Source organism: Amblyomma maculatum, chromosome 10, assembly GCF_055883805.1.
Source record: "Amblyomma maculatum isolate TAMU_Amacu chromosome 10, ASM5588380v1, whole genome shotgun sequence".
Lineage (NCBI taxonomy): Eukaryota > Metazoa > Arthropoda > Arachnida > Ixodida > Ixodidae > Amblyomma > Amblyomma maculatum.
Genome location: NC_139353.1, coordinates 116,599,362 through 116,622,888, shown reverse-complemented (window position 1 = coordinate 116,622,888; position 23,527 = coordinate 116,599,362). Strand labels below are relative to the sequence as shown.

Below are 23,527 nucleotides of genomic sequence, written 5' to 3'. Positions count from 1 at the left end.
GTACAGTACATTTTTCTGTGGAAAGAAGAGAGCAGAAGGAAAGAACAAGAACACATTTTGATATATTACAAAAAATAGACGTTATTGCTTCAAAAATTGTTGTATTGCGGAGAGGACATTTGGACCTTAAAACACATGCGAAGGCAAACCATTCCACTCGGTTCCAAGTCCTTGGGAAAAATGAATATTTGAATTGGTTTGTGCGAGCAAATACAGGAGTTAGTTTATGAGGATGATGACGCCTCGTAACTCTGGACGTTGAGGGTTGAAAATACAACGAAGGATTCATATGGAGCGTGCGATAATAGATGTTGAAGAGCAATTTTATTCTTGCTAGCCTTCTCCGAGATGCTAATGATTCGATTTCATTTATTCTTATCAACTGTGATGGTGAATCATGTCTGCGGAAGCGGTTTATTTATTTTATTTATTTTATTTATTTATTTATTTGTACATACTATCAGTCCATCTGGACTAAGATAGGAGTGGGTCTGACATCAAAATTCATAAACGCAGGCCAGTACGATAAAACAGCAAGTACAGTCAATAAAACACGGTTCATAAAATACAGTCAATGTAATGTACAAATTATGTGCACTCCTGCGTTAAATATTTGCATATAAGGGTAGCAAATTGCTCTCGGGATTGAGCGTTCACAACGTGGTTAGGAAGGCTGTTCCAGTCGGATGATGTGGCAGGAAAAAAAGAGTATTTAAAACAGTCCTTAAAAAATTTTTCTACTTGGACGTGTTTATTATGCTTATTACGAGTGACGCGCGTCTTTGCTTCGTTTATGTATCGTTCTTTCTTAACCAGGACTAAACCATTTATTACACAATAAAACAAAGTTAGTCTTTTTTCTTTTCGTCTGTGGGAAAGAAGAGACACATCGGCTTGAGCATAAAGAGGGGTCACTGAATCCAATCGTCGATACCGGGAGAAAATGAACCGTAGCGCCCGTCTCTGTATCTGCTCAAGCTTAGAGACAGATTTTTTGTGATATGGGTCCCATATTTCGCATGCGTAATCAAGTAAAGGCCGTACAAGCATCTTGTACGCTGTCAGTTTTGTGTCCGTAGAAGCCTGTTTTAGGACGCGTCTAATGTAGCCTAATCGCTTGTTTCCCTTCGCGACAATGTTGTCAATATGTTTTGCCCAGCTAAGATTTGAGGTGATGGTCACGCCGAGGTACTTGCATTCATTTACTCTGGAAAGCGGGCTACCTTGCAAGCTATACACATAGTTCAGGGGCTCAAGCTTGTGAGTAATTGTCATGCAAACTGTCTTGTGTGGGTTTAGTGACATCTGCCATTCCGTGCACCAATTATCAATTTGGAGCAGATAATCATTAAGCTGAATTTGGTCATTAACGGATCTGATTTCATGGTAGATAATACAATCGTCTGCGAATAGCCTCGCTTTTACTGGTGAATTATATATGAAGCGTACTGCTGATCTTTGTACTTGCTCAACTTATTAATATCCCGCTTTGTATAAGGATCCCAGACTTCGCAGGCATATTCTAGCTTGGAACGGACTAAACAATTGTATGCTAGACGCTTTACATCGGAGGTGCAGTGCTTGAGCCTATGTCTCAGTTGGCCTAGTTTGCGACGGGCAGATGAGCAGATGTTCTGAATATGGGGGGACCAGTTCAAGTGATTGTTAATTGTAACTCCTAAATATTTGAAGCTGTCGGTTTCAGTTATAAGGGTGTCCTTCATAGTGTATCGGTAAGAATGGTACGATTTTTTGTTCGTGATGCGCATGAACACGGTTTTATTGACGTTAAATTTCATATCCCACTTTTCACACCAGTCAGAAACAGCATTAATACTTTTATTTAAAACCACTTGATCACTTGTATTATTAATAGCCCTGAAGAGCAGGCAGTCGTCCGCAAATAAACGAATATTCACACTTTCATGGATAGAGGCAGTCAAGTCATTCACATCAATTAAAAAAAGAAGAGGACCTATCACGCTTCCTTGCGGAACACCGGAGGTTACGGAAAGGCAGTCTGAATAATGGCCTTCAAAATCGACAAACTGCTGGCGCATGTCTAGATATGATGAAATCCAATTAAGCACAGTTTGAGGTATACCCAGCTCGTCAAGTTTATATAATAGACCGGAATGCGTAACCATGTCGAATGCTTTACTAAAATCGAGAAATATTACATCAATTTGGCCAGCATTATCGAGTACTGAAGAAAAGGAATGTATTGTGGAAACCAGCTGAGTAGTTGTCGACAACCCTTTGCGAAAACCATGCTGAAATGGGGAGAGAACGTTGTTCTTATCTAGGAAGTCAGATATGTAGTTCGAAATAATATGTTCCATAAGTTTGCATGCAGTGCTGGTGAGAGTTATCGGGCGGTAGTTGGTTAACTGATCGCGGTTGCCTTTCTTGAAAACAGGCACAACACGGGCAAGCCTCCAGTCAGATGGAACATCGCCAGTAGAAAGTGATGAACGAAATATAATAACAAGAAAGTGTGCTAGTGATTCAGCGTAACATCGCAAGAATACGTTTGGGATGCCATCAGGGCCACAAGACGATTTTGGCTTCAAGCTGAGAAGCATTGCAAAAATTCCTTCATATGTTATGAATTTCGGGCTAACGCTGGTCGTGTTATTGTAAGAACTAGGGTGGGGACGGGGATTCGAAAAAACTCACTGAAAGAAATGATTGAACTCCTTGGCTATTTGTGACCTGTCGCGAACAACGTTTTCGCCGACCTTGACACGATCGACGGTTCTGCGTCCTTCATGATTAAGGTGGCGCCAAAATTTGGCAGGGTTACTTTTGATGAATTCAGCTAATGTATTGGAATAAAAATATTGTTTGCTGACACGAAGTTTTTCTGCCAATGCACGCCTTAGGTTTTGAAGTACACAATTACTAGTCTTGCGTTTTCTAAGCCGTTTGACTTTGCGAATTAAATGAATTATTTCGCGGGTAATCCACGGAGTTTTTCGGCGAACAGTTTTAGTTTTACTTGGGATGAAGTTATCTATGCAAAAATGGCAATGGGACTTAAATTTGTTCCATAGGTCATTCACATCGCCCTCAGAAAAGTTATCTAGGGCCATTTCGAGGTAATCAAGAACAGATTCATCGTTAGCCCTGGTAAAATCCCTAACGGTCTTCCTGCACCGAACTGGTGGGCAATTAGCTATACGCATGTTGCATGTAAACAGTACTAACTTGTGATCGCAGATGCCATCTGCTACTTCAACACTAACATCACTAAGTGATCGACTGTGGAAAATCAGATCTAATACTGAGGATGATGTGCCCTGTACTCTCGTTGGAATATTAACAGCTTGTGTGAGATCACTAGTCAACATAATGTCCGAGACAACGCTTTCATGAGGTGAGTTCGATGAAAGGTTGGGCCAAGGGAATTCAGGTAAGTTAAGATCTCCGGCAATTATTATACACTTTCTGCTGTACATCACAAGAAGGTCATGCATTTTAGTTAGAAAATCAATGCTGGCGGAAGGAGGGCGGTACGTCGCAAACAATATACACGATATAAACAATATAACAGATCATTGAAAGGGAAATGAGGGGTTCGGCATTAAAGCATTTAAAGGAGCGAACAGTCTACGAGTACAAAGCAAACGTTGGTTTTGTTTTATGTTTATACTGTTGACATTTACAGGAATTTGTGTTATGGTGATTATGGGAATAAAGATCATTGAATGCAAATCGGAAGGAAAAACAACGCGCCGATGGTGGGAGTCGAACCCACGACCTCCGAAAATCGCGTCCAGTTCTGTTCCAACTGAGCTGCATCGGCGGCTGTCCCCCTTCCGCTTGCTTGGGTATATATGTTCACTAACCGGTTTAAACATGTGAGCGTGCACCAGTGCCATCCTCTTCCCTAGCGGTGGATGTGAAACATCCTGTTATACTGCGAGCGTCAAGTAGCACGTGATCATTAGGGAGGGCGGCAGCTGGGCTACAGCCCTCGTACACTGCATTTTTGACCTCCAGACTGCTAGAACCGAGACCCTCGCAAGCTATTAAGCAAACCATTGAAAGGGAAATGAGGGGCCCGTTATTCTTGCATTTAAAAGAGTGAACAGTCTACGAGTGCAAAGCAATATATATATATATATATATATATATATATATATATATATATATATATATATATATATATATATATGAGCCAGCGCCCCAGCGCCATACCTGATTATGGTCCCAGTATGACGCTGGACACTGGGCGCACTAGGACGCGGCATGGCATACTGGAACGCTCCGCGCTGGCGGCACTGTTCGCCGGGAAAAAAAGGCGTGGGATAAAAATTAAAAAGTAAAAAGTAACGAAACAAGTTAGGTACATAAAAAAACCTAAAAAAAGTAAAAAAAAAATTGTGCACCAAGCGTGCTTCGAACTAAGTCCCTCGGTACATACCAGTCACTAGCTCAGCACGGTAACCACTCGGCCACGCCGATTTTGTTTTCTCTTTATTGCCTGTTTTGAGTTCACATCAGTTCAAAAAAGATCCACAATAATGGTAAAACTCGCAACAACCAGACTTCGGCTGTCACGAAAGGTGTAAAATTTTTTGAGGACAGCCAGTTCATCGAGCACACTGATCCAGTCAGGTGGATCAGAAAGCACGCGATACGTTTCTCTAAGGAGCAGCACACTCTCGATAAAGTTCTCGCGTACAGAACGCGTGTTGACATCTGCATGTTGCACTTGCATCCTTGTTTTCCACAGGCTGTGGAGACCCAAGACCATGACTAAATCCAAAGGAATACCCTCACTCTCGACTGGAAGGAACCGTATGCCATACGGATCTAACGGAGAACTGGTTTTTCTATAAACATTTTTGCATTTTATGTCATGACTCACATTTATAAGGTTGGGACTTCATGTTTCGCAGTCTACAGGCCATCGCTACTGCTCTAAAAGTTGCAACTTCGTGATCATTTTAGCTTGCTGTCTGCTCTCACGACTTGCAACTTATGTTCTGGGTGCCTATGCGCGCTATTTTGTGCCCTGGAATCATTTTAACATGTTGAGTTTGACATCGCTGGCAAATTTGCCAACGCCGGCTCTTGGGTGGTGCTTTGCTACCGTGGGCGTAATATTCGCTGAACACGGAGCTTTAGTAGAAGCCTTCAAGGAAAAACGTGCGACCAAACTTCAATACCGGCAAGCGCCGCAGCGATGACCCTAATTGCGTGTAACTAAACCTTATTTGTATGTAAACATTGCGGGAAGCGTTGCGATGACCGAGGACTCGGCTGCTTAATACGCAGAGTAAGAAGGAGCGCAAAAGCTTGAGAAACACGCCAAATATTATGTATTACAAGCGCTGTATGTTGTTGCTTTTTCTATCATGGACCCATCGCTCGGTAAACTACTCTCTTCCTCGTTTTAGTTTTTCTTTCTGCTGTTGATACTGGGCCGTGGTGCAGGCTACGCTCGCCTGCGATTGAGCCCGCATTGAGCATTTTGGCAGTAATCATTGTGTTAGAGTGCCCATACGATCAGCTGTGAAGTTGGTTATGCATGGTAGCCCACATTATTCAATTCCAGCTTTAGTAGTGCGTTAATCGTCAGTCTGTGATGAGATCGAGGCGCGGCGATCATTGTCGCTCTCGAAACGCTCGAAACGACCTATCGAAACATGAAACTCTAGAAAAAGATATTGCCTTTATTTTCTTACAAATGCGCAACGACTTCGCAGCAAAAAGCGCTTGCTTGAACCATATTCTTCATATGCCCCCCCCCCCCCCCCCCCCCGGTGGTCGATTGAAAGAACGCTGTTGCCCTGTTGGCCCCTGAGGAATGCTACTCCGGCTGACGCCGCAGGCCGCACCGGCTATACTGGGGCTCTGGGACCAGTTTGGCCCCAGCGCACATAAAGCGCTTCTCCCAGTGCACCGCGGATGCCAGCGACACACCCAGCGTCAAAAGGCTAATCCCAGCGTTTTTCTTCCATCGCACCAGTGCAGCCAGTGTCTTCCCGTTACTGCTCCAGTGAATATCGCAGACCTCCAGCGTGCCCAGCAGATCCAGTGCCAAAACCAGCGCGAAAATCTTACTGGTTTCGCACTGGAGACGCTGGTTTTTGCAATAGGGTATAAATATATATATATATATATATATATATATATATATATATATATACATGTGTGCGTAGTGTCTCGGAAAAACATCCTAACAGTTGTCAGTACTGCTTTGCAATAAGCTTTTATAGATTGGCACGCTGTCATCGTACATACTAAAGCAAAGTTTCCATTTTGAAGGAAACATTTCTCACTGTCACGTGCTTTTCCACGTTACCAAATTGGACATGCAAAACATTTTCTAAAACTGGTTTTACCCTCCCTTACTTGAGAGGGCTTGTTAAAGAAGCTGACAGGATTAGTGGCCATTTGTAGAATGTGAGATAAATGTTCCATAAAGTTTGCTACTCTGTACTTTGCTGCCTTTTGTTTCAGTTACCAATTTGGGTGGTTTGCTGGTGTTGGGAATGGGCGAGGCGCTCTTTTAGTGGCATCAATTTGTACTTGCATATTTTGAATAAGATATGAGTTTAAAAAATTACAGAGGTGTTGCTGACAAAGGAAGATACAAAAGACACAAGCAGCTTTCTTTTCTATACACACATTCTTTGTTTCGCTTCTTTATTGCATTGGCGGTTTCCTCGAGCTTAAAAAATAAAAGTGATTATTCTTATATATCAACTTGTTCTGTAAAGATGGACAGCTGTGTGCTGAATAAATGTTAGCTGTTGTGGTGGATGACGCGCTACAGGATTTAACAGGCAGTATTTTATATGGTAAGTCACAGACATTCATTCATCTTTACATGCATTGAATTAAAAATGGAATTCGCTTACCACCACTGTAGTAAAGCCGGTAGTTAGGAATTTTAGGCGTCGAGACATCCTTTTTTGTAGTAGTAGTTGGAGGAACAATGGGAAGAAATTCTGCGGTGGTGGCGTCCAAATCTTAAAAAGAATTGAATTGTTTCTCTTTTTAGCATTAGAGGCATAATTTTTTTAATAACATTTTACTTAATTAGGCCGCTTGTTCTGTACGCAATAAATATAGTAATACCCTTTGGAATACTGCCGTATCATTTCTGCGTTAATGAATTCGAATTCTAAATATTTCTTGAAAGAAATTTTTGCCGGCACGTTTTGGGAGTCAGTAACATCTTGCTGGGCGAAGGCGTAATATTCGTGGAAGTTTTGTCAATGTTACACATTTCTTCATTTTGAGGCCATAATGGCTGTCCTAAAATTGTTGATTTGCCTATGACGGTGTTATCTACCGCACAAATAATAAAAACAGTCTGGTGTAGAATGGTGGTGCTTTCAATAGCTGAGACAGGCGATGTGAGCTTGATCTTAGGTATATGGTGCTGTTCGGTTGAGGCAAAACGCAAATTCACCGTAAAATCTGCAATGTCACTATAAGTGAAGAACAATGGATGACTTGACATAGCAGACCCCCAGAATGCTACATTTCAAGTACAATGTCGTTTCCGAACTCGACTTTCTATATGCATTGTAATGAAGAAGCTTCATACAAAAGAATCGCACGCGGGCACCATGCTTTTCGCGTCCATCAAAAAACGACAGCTGAGGCCAAGATTCTATTGCGCATCGTTGGGCACATTAGTCGAGCACCGTAACCGTTGGGGCACCATGGCGGGGTACGCAATAAGCAGTCATATGCCCAGAGTTACACGGTGGCAAATCGTGCAACGTCAAATGAAGTAAGTCTGCTCAACTTCCCGAAGGATAAATAGTGAATTCGCTTTGGACCTTGAAGCTGCGAGACTTAAAGAGTGTGAATGACTACATGGCTGTGTGCAGTGAGCATTTCAAGAAGGATGTTTTCTGGAGTAATCTGATATTTTGTTCTGGAGTAATGCATTTTCCCTGAAGTATGCAACGAAAGAAAGTGTTCACAGGGCAACATGTGATTTCACGGGATGGAAGGTAATATATATATATTGTCACGGACAAGAGGCCTAGATGTGACTAAGACGTGAGTCACACGAGCCATCGCAAAACCACTGCTTATCACCCACAGACGAATGGCCTCACGGAGAGACTCAATAAAACGATCGCCGACATGATTGCAATGTACATAGACTCCCAGCACAAGACCTGGGACGAGATTCTCCCGTACGTCACGTATGCCTACAACACTGCCATCCAAGACACTACGCGTTTTACGCCATTTCGCCTGCTCTATGGACGCGACGTTCAGACGATGTTAGATGCCATGCTTCCGTGCTGCACGGATAACCCTCTCATCCCAGACGCTGAGCAGTTTGCTCAGCGCGCCGAGGAAGCACGTCAACTTGCCCGCATCCACATTCAGCAACAGCAGCGAAAGGATACGCGTCGCTATACCCTCCGTCATCAACACGTCACATACCAACCAGGAGAGCAAGTTTGGGTGTGGACACCGGTGCGCCGGCCCGGCTTGTCTGAAAAACTGATGTCGCGATACTTTGGACCTTGCAAGGTTCTGCGCCGTCTCACATAAGTGACATACGAAGTCCCTCCAGCGGGTACTGTGCAGACCTCGCGTCGACAACCACGCTCCGAGGTGGTGCACGTTGTCCGCATGAAACCGTATTTCACGCAGTAATGTGCGGTGTACTATGCACTCGTTTAGTTGTGTAGGGCACCGCCTCTGTTTTATATTCGTTTTCTGTACTGACTTGCATCGCTCATCGCTCGCGCCCAGTCTGTGCTTTCGTTTTTTTAGGAGGGGGAGTAATGCCACCTGGTGTCCCAGATGTTTTTAGGTGACACCTGGAAGAAAAGGACGCCGAAGTGTTTTCGCGTGCTGTGCGCGGAACTTTGCCTGCTGGTTGAGCTTCGTCCCGTCGTCTTAGTCGCATCTAGGTCTCTTGTCCGTGACAATATATATATATATGTACATATATATATATATATATATATATATATATATAAATATATATATATATATATATATATATATATATATATATATATATATATATATATATATATATATATATATATATATATATATATATATATATATATATATATAATCAGCAACATCAGCCTGACTACACCCACCGCAGAGCGAAGGCCTCTCCATTACTCTTCAAACAACACGGTCCTGCGTTAGCTGCATCCATTTGACACCTGCGAACTTCTGGACCTTATCGATCATTCTAACTTTATGCCACCCCCTGCTATGTTTTCCCTCCGCTAGAATCCAATTTGTTACCCTAAACAACCATCGTTTCTCCCCCCCCCTACACACATCTTGCTCTGCCCATGCCCATTTCTTCATCCATAGAATGTTAGTAATCGAGTTATTCCTCTGACCCACTCTGCATGCGTTCTATCTCTTAAAATTACACCTACCATTATTCATTCCATAGGTATGTGCGTTGTCCTCAACTAAAGTACAGCTTGGCTCGTTCGCCTCCGTAGTTCAGCCCCATAGGTGAGTACAGGTAAGATGCAACCGTTGTATACTTTCATTAGCGATATCGGTGTGCTTCTAGTCATAATCTGCGAACACTTGCCAAATGCGCTCCATCCCCATCTTACTCTCCTAATTATTTCCTTTTCATAGTCCTAATGTGCGGTTACTACCTATCCTAGGTAGAGATTTGCCTACGTCTTCCAAGGCTTCACTCCCTATTGTGAACTGCGGTTCCTTCCCGAAATTATTGATCATGATCTCAGTCTTCTGCATAATGATTTCAGAGCCTACCTTTCTGCTAGTCCTGTCTAGGTAATTAATCAATCTTTGCTGTTCATCCCCCGAGTTACTTAGCAAGGCAATGTCATCAGCGAATCGCAGATTACTGAGGTAATCCCCATCTACCTCTAACCATAAATTGCTCCCGTTAGAAGTATCTGAATACTTCCTCTAAGCAAGCTGTGAATAGTATTGGGGAGATCGTGTCTTTTTGTCTAACACATGTCTTCATGGGAATTTTGTTACTGTCTTTATGCAGAACTATGGGTGCTGTACAGCCATTATAGATATCTTTCAGTACTCTCACATATGGTTTGCAAATGCTCTGATTTCTCAATGCCTGAGATGGTACCAGGCAATATTCAAACAAGTCTCTAGGAAAGCCTTTTATAAATCTAGAGGAATTCGCACCAACTTCACTCAGGTCAGAAGAGTAATAAAACAAGGTTATTAATATTATTGCTGCCGAAATATTTCCCAGGCTCTCTCATATTTCAAAAAATTATTTGTGCAACTATCTGTGCAAAGCAGAAACGCAATTATGTCTTCACGCTGCTTTCCATTAAAGCAATGAGCGGCACACCCCAAAACGCAGCCGTACAGTTAAAATGAAAGCTGAACTGCTTTTCGCCTCCGTACAACTCGATTTGTGGGGATGTCGATGCGGAGTCAGTCATTTCAAATCCACTGCTGCTTGGGGGAGTCCTCTAAACATTGAAAAATTCTCCATGGGGACAGAAACGTTTTCTATTCGTGGAAGAAATGGCTCAAAAGTTTAGTTTAAACATAACGCTTTGTGGGATCATTTGATGATGTATGCGAGAGAATTATTGCAGATATGTTTCACAAACTATATGCAGCACATAAATTTACTAGGTAGCAAGTGTGTTTCTCGTCGCACATTACTGGCTAAAGTACGGAAGTTATAGCCTACAAAAATATGTCGAAGCGACGCAGTCAATTTTCGAGAAACATACACAAGCTATAAAGAAAAAAATGCCCTCGAAGTCTTAGAAGCAGAGCATAGACCCATACTTCCAAATATAATTTACCATACTCCTTATACCCCCCCCCCCCTCCCCGCTCATACTGACGCGGTTAGACACCCGCTCATTTAAAATTATTTCTCTCCGTGTCCTCTTCTCCTCTCTGTACTTTTGATAGTATTATGTGTATTGGGACAATGTCGTGTCCATTAACAGTGGTTTACCAGACGAATTATTGTCGTTCTATTTTGCAACATTTCACCTCCTGTTCGCATAACACGCTAATTATTTATCCGCCACTGCATGCCCTTTTCTCGAGTATAGCTGGTAACATTATTAGACGGCCACCACTTATCCCTTCCCTGTGCTAGCGCACTTTCCCGAAGCTACAGATCGCTTTGAATGTACCCGCTCTTATCATCACCCTATGTCCGTTTCCGTCAAAGAACGGTAATGTAACCTTCGCTTTAATCAACACTGCACTTACCTCCAGGTCCTTCCTTGGCGGGCTTTTTAGGTTTCTTTTTCTTTGCTTTTCCTGAGGAACAAGTTGCTTATACACAATTAGAAAATATAGGAGAAACAGTGCTCTAACCGAACCGATAAATTAGTGATTACGAACATTGTTTGAAACACGAGTGCCAGGGACAGGCAGCAACCCCTAATCCGTTTCTTTGCCGAGCATCCACTATGTGCCCTCGCCTAAGGATGGCGAGGACGCTGAACTTCCTAACAGCAAATATAGCGCGTTCCATAAGGAAGCAGTGCACTGCAGGCCCAGGAATGTTACGGTTCAGCTATTGTTAAATTATTTTCTTTGCTCGAGGGAAGAAGTTTGGTTATCGTAAAAGGGACAGATTAAGTGATGCCAATCGGTACTACTTGGGTAACTTCATTTTATAGCCTTTTTTAGGCGAACGCCTTTCTATAATGATGAGCTGCGGAAATGTCTGCAGACATATTTGTAGGAAGTGTTCCCACGAGTTTAATATCTGATAAAATAACACTTCTTCACTGGCAAATGAACCACTATCACATGAAGCCCCAAACAAGAACGAAAACCGCTAGGCCACGCTGGCTTTTTTGAGTATGGCGCATATGGCAAGCGTTTCCGTGCACAAAAGAGCTATATAAATTAATTAAAAAGTAATGAGCCTGTATCTGAAGAAGCCCAATTGAAATATACGTACAACACCACACAAATAAAACGCGCGTTATCACTACTTCACTAATATGATGGTAAAAAACAACCCATCATTAATCGGAGACAGCCCGGTTGATAGTTATCATCTTCGTTTATCTCAGCTGGTGCATCATCTCCCCCAAATGAGTACTGAGGGAAACGAGACGCTCAGTTCATGGAGAAAAATCATGCCAAAGAATTCATTCTTTGCTAGCAATAAAATCGGTTCATCACATAGTCGACATTTATTAAAAGTAACAATGTTTTTTTATGAAGCCGCACTTAAACGGGTGAAACCTTGGCATGAAATTCAAAGCAAAAGGTTTAATACAAGGCGCGCGCGATATCGGTATTTTACCTACTCTTCTCAACAAATCATGCCTGATACAGTAGAGAGTAGAGATGATAGAGATGAGGACAGTAGAGATAATATGATGATGTATGGAACGCCGGGATTGTCACCAACCGATTGTAATTCTCCTTGTCCTGCTTGAGGATATAGTTGGAGATAATGATGATACTAGGGATGACCACGTTGAATTTATTTACAGTAATGATAGCAGCGGTAGTGATGATGATTATGGTAGTAGGGATGACAATGACAATGGAAATAGTGAAACCAGTTCGTAGAGTTCTTTTCGCCATTTCCGCGTTTACAAAGTTATGCTCAGTCGTGCAATTTTAATAACTGAGGACACAACTGGGTGACAACATAGGATGTCCAAACCTCTTGATACCTGAGGACGCAAAAATGAAAGGAGTATCGAAACTTAAAATTTACGAGGGGGGGGGGGGGGTGGAGGGAGGGGGTTCCCACACAAGCAACCACTAGTTTCATCAAGATTCCAAGTTCTTGAAAGTTACCAAGAAAGCTTGTTTTCTTACTAATGACATGTTTTTACGTGCCGGAATAGTGCGTGCTTCAAAAGGGCAAAGTCTATTCATGGCTTGCTTACTGACGACCTATGGGGAGTCAGTCACGCGAGTCAGAAATTGGCCTCTCATGAGGCCAATTTCTGGCGGAGCATAGGCGTTGTCGGCACGTTCCCTCCTGCTAGTTCTTATTTCACAGTTCTACATTATTTATCCTACAACACAAATTGAGCGAGACACTCTTTTCTTGCGCCTATGGTATCTTGCACCTCTAATTTGCAACATAAGCTGCAATCTTCATGTCTTTAACGACTGCTGTCCCACTCCCCTTCAGAACCCGTTCCTCTTCCTTTTATGCTCCCCTGGTGTTGTGGTATTACTTCGTTATTGCCGTAAACTTCCTAAAGGTTTTAACCCTACTGTTTCTTCACAAAGCACCAGCTTGTGGTTCCTCATTATTTTGGTGGCCCTCGTAGCCTCCGCTTTCATTAGTAGTAATCCTCCAGGTTCGCGTGGCAGCCGCCTTCCAGTTGGGTATTCCTCTACTCTACTCGTACCCTCACTGCACTAAGCTGCCCGTTGCCCTTCTCATCCCTCGTCATCTCTTCTCGGATTGTTCTATTTGCCTACCGTTAGCCATGATAAATACCAGGCGGTTGGTGCGTCGCATATCAGCAAAAATAGGTTCCCTGAATCTCATTAAGTATGGTCATTAAGTATGGGATACAATGGTGATATGCGTTACTTCACGATTCCAGCGCTGCTGATTACTAGACTGCCCGCGGCCTTTCCGCATTACTATTGGCTGTTTACTTAGGGCCGCGCAGCCGTGCACCTGAGTTGCACAATACAAATTATGTGAAGGCGAACACTGGGCAGCCTTATAGCTGCGCACTAGTTACTTCGGCGCCATGAACAATAAATGAGGGAAAAGACAGCGCGAAAACAAGTGCACAAACAGGCTGTGAAGAACGTGTTCTAAAATATTTGAAATGATTAGCAGCGCCTATGTCAGCGTTTTCGAATTGCACGCGAATGACACTGGATATTTTCTCACTTCAATGTGACATCTGAAATATTTTCCTGAATTGATTCTACTGTGCTTCTGAAATTCAAATTATCGTTAGACAGCTTACCGCAATCTTCTGAGGGCACACACTCGCCATCGTCTCTTCGCAGGGTGTTCTTTACGCATGAGCATTGTAATGAGAAATACTTGCAAGAAATAAGCTGTACGCCTGGACACAATGGTTCGTGAATAAAGCCTGATTGAGGACAGAATCCAAGCCTCTTTTTATTGTAGCAACCTGCAGGAAGGAAGCGGCAGCATACATTCAAAGCCGGCACAAGTTCCTCCAAAGTAATGACGTTCGCATCCTTAGCTCTAAGAATCACGGACGCTTGGTCAACTCTTTTTGCTACTACTGGCGCAAACGTTTTCCAAATTCCTTAAATGACCCGGTGGAAGAATAAATGTAGCCTACCAACCATCTATGAAATTTACACGAAATTATGAATAACTTATATAATGAAAATAGCCAAATAAGGCACAAAAAGATGAAGTGTCTATGTGAAGTAAACGCAATTTTTTTTTTAAGACAATTTAATGCAGTTGTTGTATATGTTTACTAGACACTGAATTTGGCATTACTACACGCGTTTTTTCCCTAGAAACCATATGGCAAAACGAGGATTGATTAAAATACACGTTTGTTCGTTTCTTTCAGTATCAATATATTAATTTCCAAATAAGCTGAATGCATTTTGTGTAAACGAGTTCTTCAAGGTCTAAACTACATTAGCAAGAGTTACCAGTTTGAGGCTCTACGCACCGCTTTGTAGTAATTACTTCACATTTAAGCAATTAGTCCACGTTTACAACTGAGTACCTGGTCGAGAATGTACAAGACCTTCTCTGCCTAATAGAGGCGCATTGAGTCAAATCATCTTTTCAACACATTCGGCAGTCAGCAGAGGCTCCTGGTGGTCCTAAATGATTTTCAGTGCATGCTTATAAATACTGTTTTTGTTTTAATGCCTAATATTAACTTTTTCTCTACTTTAAGCGCGGTAAAATACATTCGTACTTTTAGCGTACTTTTTTTTTAACGACATCTATTGCCTCAGGGCATCAGTAAGATATGAGATGTAGAATGAGTTAATGAGCGCACTTTTTCTTCTTTCAGTATTCAAACGTAAAGTATATTCACTTGAAGCGAGTATAATTTCTTTTATTTTCAAAAGAGAATGGTAAATTGTGATACTAAAGGTCACGAAGGAGTCCCTAATTCAGAAAATACTTATTGAACTACAAAATAGAGAAATGGCTTACATTCGGAAAAAGACCATAATGCAAACCATGCAAGAAGCAGTGCAGTCAGAGAATTCATAACAGTGATTCTTGATAAGCAGCCCCTGCAAGATTGCAAGCACGCGTACAGTAGTCAAAGACGCGCAACTTCTGAATAACATATGCTCAAAACTATGTCATTTATTTCAAAGCTCTTTCATGACTGTAAGGGACCGACGGGCACAACAGATTAGCGCGTGCCCCTATGGAATGCTGTGGCGAACGCCTAACAATGGCACTGCACTAGTGACGACAGGCGGGTATTGACTGGACCGCTCTCTTCACTTATTTTCTTTTTTTTTTTTTGTACACGCTGTCTCGACCTCGCGGGGGCAGGTGAGACGCTCCTTCAACGCAAGCGCCCAATGGAAGGACGTGACCCTAGGAGTTTTGCCATTCCTTTTGTTTATGGCAGAGAGGGTTTAGTCCTCATAAAGTTGAAGGGGGCGATGGACGTCGGAACGAACCAATCAGGTTGATGTTGATTGTGGAAATTAGGGCTGCACCTAAGGGAGTTAAAACCGAGCCCGAGGGCACGGTCCGGCGTTCCGCACTTGGTTTCGATGCTCGGCATCGTCGGCTATGCCAAGGTGGGAATATTTCCTTTTTAGCCGGCTCCATCCTGTATATACTTTGCTGTAAATGTTGTAATATCTGCTGAGTGAATAAAATTCAGTTTTCTTCTCGTCAAATCCTGCCCTCAAGTCTCCGCTCATACCGTCTCCGAAGGGGCGTCTCTGGCTCAAGGAACTTCCGCTGCAACTCGTATTTACCGCCTCTGACGGTGCACCCCTGGTGCACAAGGTAAAAAGAACCACCGACGGAACTTCACTACCACTTAAGCGGCTTAGCGTATACCTCTCAGTTTAACCTGTCTTTCATACGGGCGATTATCTGTCGAAGTACCACAGTTTTATAAGGCGCAGAAAAAGCATATATTTTTAACCTAATTTTAAACTTCAAGTTCTGCAAAAACACCCGTATGGACAAGCTCATGGTTTATGAAATTGTCGTCACGTGCGTCGAGCAAAGGGCTAAAACTCCTAGTGCAGTTTTTGTCTCTAGGGCATCTGTAAAGTCAAGCATTCGGGTTATTCCAGGAAATGATCAGTTTCTTCGATAACTAAACAAACTATAATAACGACTAACGTTCATCCATCAACACTGATTATATTTACATCAGGAAAGAAAGATGAAAGACCGGCGCATGACGCACAAAAAGTATATCCTAATAGCTTGTTTCAAAGCTACCGGGAAAGTCCCTTTTCTATAGAAAATATGGCATCAGCGTTTACGGTGTGAGCTACCGTACAGTTAGGAAACACCACGGGTATGGTCCTAGAAGGTTGAACATGGTCGCTGCCGTTGCCCGGCGCTGATTCTTCCATGAATGGCTGCCGTAATGCGAACAAGTCTAATAGCCGACATGGCAGGAGCTGCCAACTTCGTTCTCTGCTTCCAGCGCAGAGGGTGAGATCAAAATCAGCCGTCCAGGCCTTTACACTCTTTGTCGGCCGCGCTGACCCTTGGCCGCATCTTTTTATATCTATGTTTGGTGACCTGGTAGGCATGACTGTGAGCCAGATATGCGTGAGATATTAGAGGAAGATATTAAACATTGTAATTACGCAGAGTAAAGTAATAGTACGCGAACAAGACTCGAATCTGTATGGGTAGTCGGGAAAGGGCTCTCAGTTATGCTTGCTTACCATAATCAAGGGGAGCTTAATTGGCATTATAATTATTCTCCATGTGCGTCAGATTAAAATAATAAAACCCTTTGTCTTGAGTTTAGTAGGTTTATATATGCTTTGAGAATAGGTCTAATGAAAGTAAGTAAAATGGTGTATAAACAGGCAGCTATTGTAAGCGGAAAATGTCACTTTTATGTCACTTTTACAAGAAAACGCGCGTACCATCCGCATAGGTATAGAATTAGTGATATTGTCACGCTACTGACGACAAGGAAGGATTGTACTGGTGTGGCAGAAGAGGAAGAAGTCTTGTTGTCTGGGAGTTAGTAGGCTTCACCTTGTTCCGCTGCATAGCACTGCAAATAAACACCTTTTTTCTTACTTAAACGTAACAACTTGGAGGAAGATGCTCCGTTGGATCCCTGCCTACGGCGCAGCAAGACCAACTGGAGTTTCGACGTGGTCGCCGCCTTGCTGGACTGCCACCGCTTCCAATCATCATGGACCGCACTAACTAACCGTGTAAGCCGCGAAGCTGTAAGCCAGGCTGGTGACAGGCTTGTGCCCTCCAGCTTTATTCCCTCCCAGCCTTACCGGGAACCACGGCCTATTGCAGGGGAAGAAGGTGAGGACGTTGGGAAGTGGCTACTTTGTTATCAAAGAGTTAGTCTGTACAACAGATGGGACCCTATCACCATGCTAACAAATGTCGTTTTCTTTCTACCACACACGGCGATGACCCGGTTTGAGAATAACGAGGACAATTTGACAACTTGGGAACGGTTTACCACCGAGATAAAACAGCGTTTTGGTTGCTCTGTACCGAGCAAAAAGCGGGCTGAGCAGACCCTTGCACAAAGAGCTCAATTGCCAGATGAAACATGTACCACTTAAATGGAAGGGATCCTCAGATTGTGCAAATGTGTGAATTCCAACATGCCCGAGGAAGAGAGAGTCGGCCACATTTTGAAAGACGTCGCGGCTGATGTGTACAACTTTTTAATCGCCAAATACACCCTTGAAACCGTATCCGATGATATTAAACACATCCGCGCTTTTCAAGCTCTCAAAATGCGTCGTCTTGTGCCGAAATTCGGGCGGCTGGCCAACGTGCCTACCGTGGCCAGCCTTGATGGCCATGTCCAACTAGATCTTCTGTCGACTATCCGGCAAATCGTGCGGGAAGAACTTCTGCGGCTAAACCCACTTCCCCTCGACGAATCTGCTGAGGTCTCTGTCCAGAGGGTATCTAGACGGCCGGTTTCACCACCACAAGCGATTGCAGGGCAGCCTTTCGCACAAGCTCCTGAAGTTGCAGCGTCTATTGACTATCCGCCTATGCATTTCGCCAACCGGAATGCGTCGATGCTTGACGCCCCAGGGTGTGACGTCCCCTCAAGTGCACCTCGATGTTCAATTCGATCTACCAGGATTCGGGTGCAGTATGAGCATTCAACTAGACCTACGACGCGCCCAGTCGTTCCTGGCTCTTATCCACAACAGCATTTTCTACCTTCCCCACAGATATGCTACCTCTGCGGCGTCGAAGGTCACATCGCCAGGTACTGCCGCAGTAGGTTCCCCCCTCGCTATACCGCCCGGCGTCTCCAACAGTACGCAATAATCGGCTTTACAGCCCCGTTTTTCAGCAATCAAATACTGAGCGTGGGTATTACCACAACATCCATAACGAGAATCACCGCGACCGTTCCCCTGCATCAACTAGAAGTGTTACTCCTCCACCCGCCTTCCGTACACATCGTTCTCCATCACCGCGGCGGCTCTCCATGTCGCCTCGGCAGGAAAACTAACCAGCGCGACCAATGGGGGTGAGGCCGCTGGAAATGTGCTATATGCCAACATCCCTCCAACTATATTGCTCAAAAACAAAAATCCGTGTGTTCATTGATGGTGTGTGTACATTAGCTTTGGTGGATACGGGTGCGACTGTGTCTATGGTGAGTAATCAGTTTATGCGCTTGTGCTTGTGATATGACCGTGCTCCAACGTTTTGCGGTGTGAGTGCAGAGGCGCTGCGACCACTGGGTGTGTGTAGTGCGCAATTGTCTGTGGGTGGTGCAAATTTTCAAGCCGAATTCGTCGTCTTACCCCCCCACTACGCATGGCAACATTTTAGGAATGGACTTGATGAAGGTTTGTGGCGCTACCGTGGATTTCTGAAGTCAAGAGGTTCATTTTGAAAGCTCGCATCTGCCGACTCTTTGAAAGTGGCCGTAATGAAGAAACAGTTTTTGGTATTACCGAAGAACAGTAGTTCCACCTTTTTCAGCCTTGTTCGTCGTCGTGTCCGCTCCACTTCTTTACCAGGTTTCATTTCAGGCCGTGGCGCACCCAGTTCACTCAGCATGCCTGAAGAAAAATGTTATTATTCCCAACTGTATCATCTCCGTCCATCACGGTAGTGCCTCGTTATGAGCAATCAATCAATCGTCCGAGCCCGCAGTTTTACCAACTGGATTGAAGCTAGCCTCCTGTGAACCCTGTGAACCGGACGTGACAGTGACGATTCAGACAGTTATATATCGACCCTCGAGCCAGCGGTCCCCGACACGAATGTTTTCAAAACGGAACAGCAAAGTGATAACAATCTGCAGCCCCTCTATGCCGCCGCCCAAGCCAGCTCCGCTACAAGCCGCTTTTTGTGCGTGATGGCCTCCTATGGAAAAAGAATTATTCGCCTGTCGGCCAGCGATACCTGCTCGTAGTTTCCAAGACGCTTTGCACTGACGTATTGCGTGTGATGCATGATGATCCAGCTTCTGGGCATTTGGGATCGGTTCGAATTCTCCACCGTGCTCAAGAAAGATTTTGCTGCCCAGAATTCGCTGGAGGATTGAACGATATGTTGCCAGTTGCAAGCAATGTCAACGCCATAAATGCCCAACTGCAATTCCATCTGGCTTGCTGCGCCCCGTGAAGACCACGACAGCTCCATTTGATCAAGTAGGCATTGACTTTGTAGGTCCGTTTCCGAAGTCTGCGATGGAAACCGCTGGATTGTAATATGCGTAGACTATCTCACACGTTACTGTGAAACCGCCGCTCTTTCATCTGCTACGGCGCATCAGGTGTCGCTTTTTTTGCTGCAATCAGTCATCTTACGACCTGGGCCGCCACGAATTGTCATAACAGATCAGGGCCGACAATCCACTGCTGATGTTGTTGAAGAGCTCATGCGCTTATGCACTGTAACTTCCCGACACTCGACACCATTGCATCCACAGGCAAATGGCTTGACTGAGCGCGTGAACAAAACGCTTATCAACTTGCTAGCTATGTATGTGGATGCAGGGCATAAGAACTGGGCACCATACAACCATCACGTATGCGTTTAATACCGCCACGCATGAGACAACTGGGTACAGTCCATTCTTCCTGCTGTATGCCAGACCGCCACGCCACTTCCTGGATACTATCCTGCCCTTCTCAAGCCATGCAGACCCCTGCCTGGCTGAGACCCTCTGTCTCGACGAAGAAGCTCGGAGAATCACCCAATTAAGGTCTGGCTCTTCACAAGAACGTTCTAAAGTACGATACGATGCCAATCACCGGCGGGTCAGGTACTCTATAGGCGATTTAGTCTGGCTGTGACGTCCGATTCGGCGCCGTCGTCTACATCAAAAACTGTTGGCCCACTATGACGGCCCAAATGTGGAAGTTAAATGCATCAGTGATTTAACTTATGCAATATAGCCAGCCTGACAGCATCTGGTCATCCGTCTGCCAAAACCGAACTATGTCATGTTGCTAGCTTAAAGCCGTGTCAGCCTCGCACGACTCATAAACACGCCCAGAGAGCGTAGGCTGAGTAGGGGGAAATTCCACGCTGCTGACGGCGATGAAGGATTGTACTGGTGTGGCAGAAGAAGAGGAAGAAGGTTTGGTGTCTGGGGGTTAGTAGGCTTCACCTTGTCCCGCTGCATAGGACTGTAAATTAACACCGCCTTCCTTATTTAAACGCCATAACATTACGTTAGGCGCTAGCAAGGAATTTAAATATCTGGGAGTCGTTTTGACATCTGATTAACGATGGAACAGGCACGTTAACTATATTGCAAATAGGACAACGTTAGTTTTGGGTTTTTTGAGGAGGAATTTCAGTGATCTTCCAAGTAACTTAGAAACCGAACTCAACTTCAGTTATGTTCAACCAATACTTGAGTATGCCTGTGTTTGTTGGGACCATCACACAGCTGAGCTTACAAGCAAACTAGAAAAAATCCAGAACAGGGCAGCCAGATTTGTTCTTGGAACATACAGCCGGGTACTTAGCAAGAGGAAAGTATACAACAGTTGCATCTTACCTGTACTCGCCTATGGGGCTGAAACGTGGAGGCTAACCAAGAGAGTTCTACTTAAGTTGAGGACAACCCAGAGGGCTATGGAACGAAAAATGGTAGGGGTAACATTAAGAGATAGGAAGCGTGCAGAGTGGGCCAGAGAAATAACTCAAGTTGCCGACATTCTAGTGGAGCAGAGTGGGCCAGAGAAATAACTCAAGTTGCCGACATTCTAGTGGAAATTAGGAAGAAGAAATGGGCAGTGCGAAAAGACGATAACCGATGGTCGCTTAGGGTAAGAAACTGGATGCCAAGAGAAGGAAAACGTAGCAGGGGGTGGCAGAAAGTTAGGTGGGCGGATGAGATTAAGAAGTTCGCAGGGGTCAAGTGGATGCAGCTAGCACATAACAGGGAGAAATATGGGAGAGGCCTTCGCCCTTCAGTGGGTATATTCAGGCTGATGATGATGATGACTTAGCATAACAGAAAGCAAACATTAACTGAAATGGCAAGATTTAAACAACCTTAAAAGAAATGCTTGACTAAAATTTTTTCATAACATTTATTACTATAAAACAGGTATCAAACGCGAAAAGTGTATCCAGGCCCCAAATTATATATCGAAGCGACTGGACTATGATTTGAATAGTCTGTCAGGGTAATAACTAAATATAATATAAAATAAAATAATATTTTTGATGAAGTCAAGACGAAATGGTCAGCGGCTGCAGGGCGTGTGCGAAGACCGGATAACCGATGTTCGAAGGGTTAACATTAGGGCACAAAGGGAAGGAATGCGTATCAGTGCGTGCCAGAAATTGGAGTAGGTGGATAATGCAGTAAACTATAGCGCGAAGAACACAAGGACAGAAAGGGTGACGCAGACAAGCGCTTACTCGCAACTAAGGTTTATTGCTGATTACACGCAATATATAAATGGCACACGGAAAAACACAAATCAAAACAGGTTCCCTCGGAAACTAGTCACGGGTAAAAAAACCAATACAGCAACATGTGTCACTCATCAAGGAAAAAACCCGGGAAGAAAACATTTGTCATTAATGCTGCATAGCGGAAGCTAAATATTCATGCTCACAATCTGCCAAATTTACAGACGGCTGGCTAATACCCAGATCGGGACTGATACGTATGTGGTAGGCCTCCACAATTCCGCCGACCAGCTGGTAAGGGTGTTTTAAAAGTTTACATGCGCTTTCAAATATAGAATAAGGTTAAGAAATGGGCAGAGGCAAAGGGATGCAGATAGCAGAGAACCGGGTTAGTGATCGAAATATACGAGAGGCGGTCGTACAGCAAAAATATTCAGTATCGCAATGTCCGGCGAAGACAATACACGTATGCCGCGGGTCCGGCTTCTTTCGTTTTCTTGTTCCCCAGCAAAAAAGGGGGTGAGTACGGAAAGCACAGAATGGGAAAAAAGAAAGAATCACAAAATAATGGGCCTCGAAACACTGGGCTAGCGGCGAGAACACACAAAGCACGATGATTGCAGGCGTCGCTCTCCCAGAATAGGGAGGAGAAATGAAAGAGGAGCAGGAGGAGCACAGTGTCATGGGTAACATGGTGCCGGTTTTGCGAACTACTGGCGTTTGGGCCTGCCCATGTTCCGATGGATCTGTTCTTAGCTCCAGGACTTTGACCGCCATACGGAGCAACTGAAACCAAATCTGCTACAAAAGGAATACACCCATCCATTGTTGGTGATGCTATTAGGAAAGCGCGAGGCTTCAGTTCAGTTCAGTCGTTCAGCCGTGTCCGACTCTTCGTGACCCAAAGGACCTTATCACGCCACACTTTCCGGTCTCTCACTGTCTATTTAACATCACATAACTTCATCTGCAGCGCCTCGAGGATGCCATCTAACCATCGCGTTCGCTGCCTACCCCTTCTCCGGCGGCACTCAACCTTTCCCAACATCAAATCTTTCTCCAGCGACTCCTCTCTTCTGATCAGATGTCAAAAGTAGCTGAGCTTTAGCTTTAGAATTTGACCCTCCAATGAGCAGTCATGGTTTATGGTCGACAATATCGACTGATTTGATCTTCAGACAGTCCAAGGAACTTTCAAGAGTCTCTGCCAGCACCAAAACTCAAACGCGTCATTCTTCGGCGGTCAGCCTTTTTCACAGTCCAACTCTCGCATCCATACATCACAACTGGAAAGACCATAGCACGAGTTATACGGATCTTGGTTGGCAGACTAATGTCTCTGCTCTTTACTAGGCGGTCATGGCTAACCGTGGCTCTCTTCCCCGGAAGCAGGCATCTCCTAATTTCATTGCTGCAGTCGCCTTCCGGGGTAATCTTGGAGCCCAAAAAGAGAAAATCTGTCACAGCTTTCACTTCTTGTTCATTGATGCTCAAGGACTTGATCGG

The 23,527-nt window shown here is 44.1% G+C and overlaps 1 protein-coding gene across 1 annotated transcript in view; it reads right to left on the bottom strand.

Moving 5' to 3' along the window:
* Window positions 1-17,970, bottom strand: part of LOC146177304 (uncharacterized) — a 72,224-nt gene extending 54,254 nt beyond the window's left edge. The window contains exons 1-6 of the mRNA XM_084581517.1: window positions 17,845-17,970; window positions 15,855-15,928; window positions 15,119-15,201; window positions 13,923-14,093; window positions 11,218-11,268; window positions 6,876-6,986 (exon numbers count right to left, since the gene is read on the bottom strand). Of these exons, the coding sequence (XP_084437643.1) occupies window positions 6,876-6,986; window positions 11,218-11,268; window positions 13,923-14,093; window positions 15,119-15,201; window positions 15,855-15,928; window positions 17,845-17,970 (616 nt within the window). The remainder of the gene's footprint in view (window positions 1-6,875; window positions 6,987-11,217; window positions 11,269-13,922; window positions 14,094-15,118; window positions 15,202-15,854; window positions 15,929-17,844) is intronic.
* Between the last annotated feature and the right edge of the window lie 5,557 nt (window positions 17,971-23,527).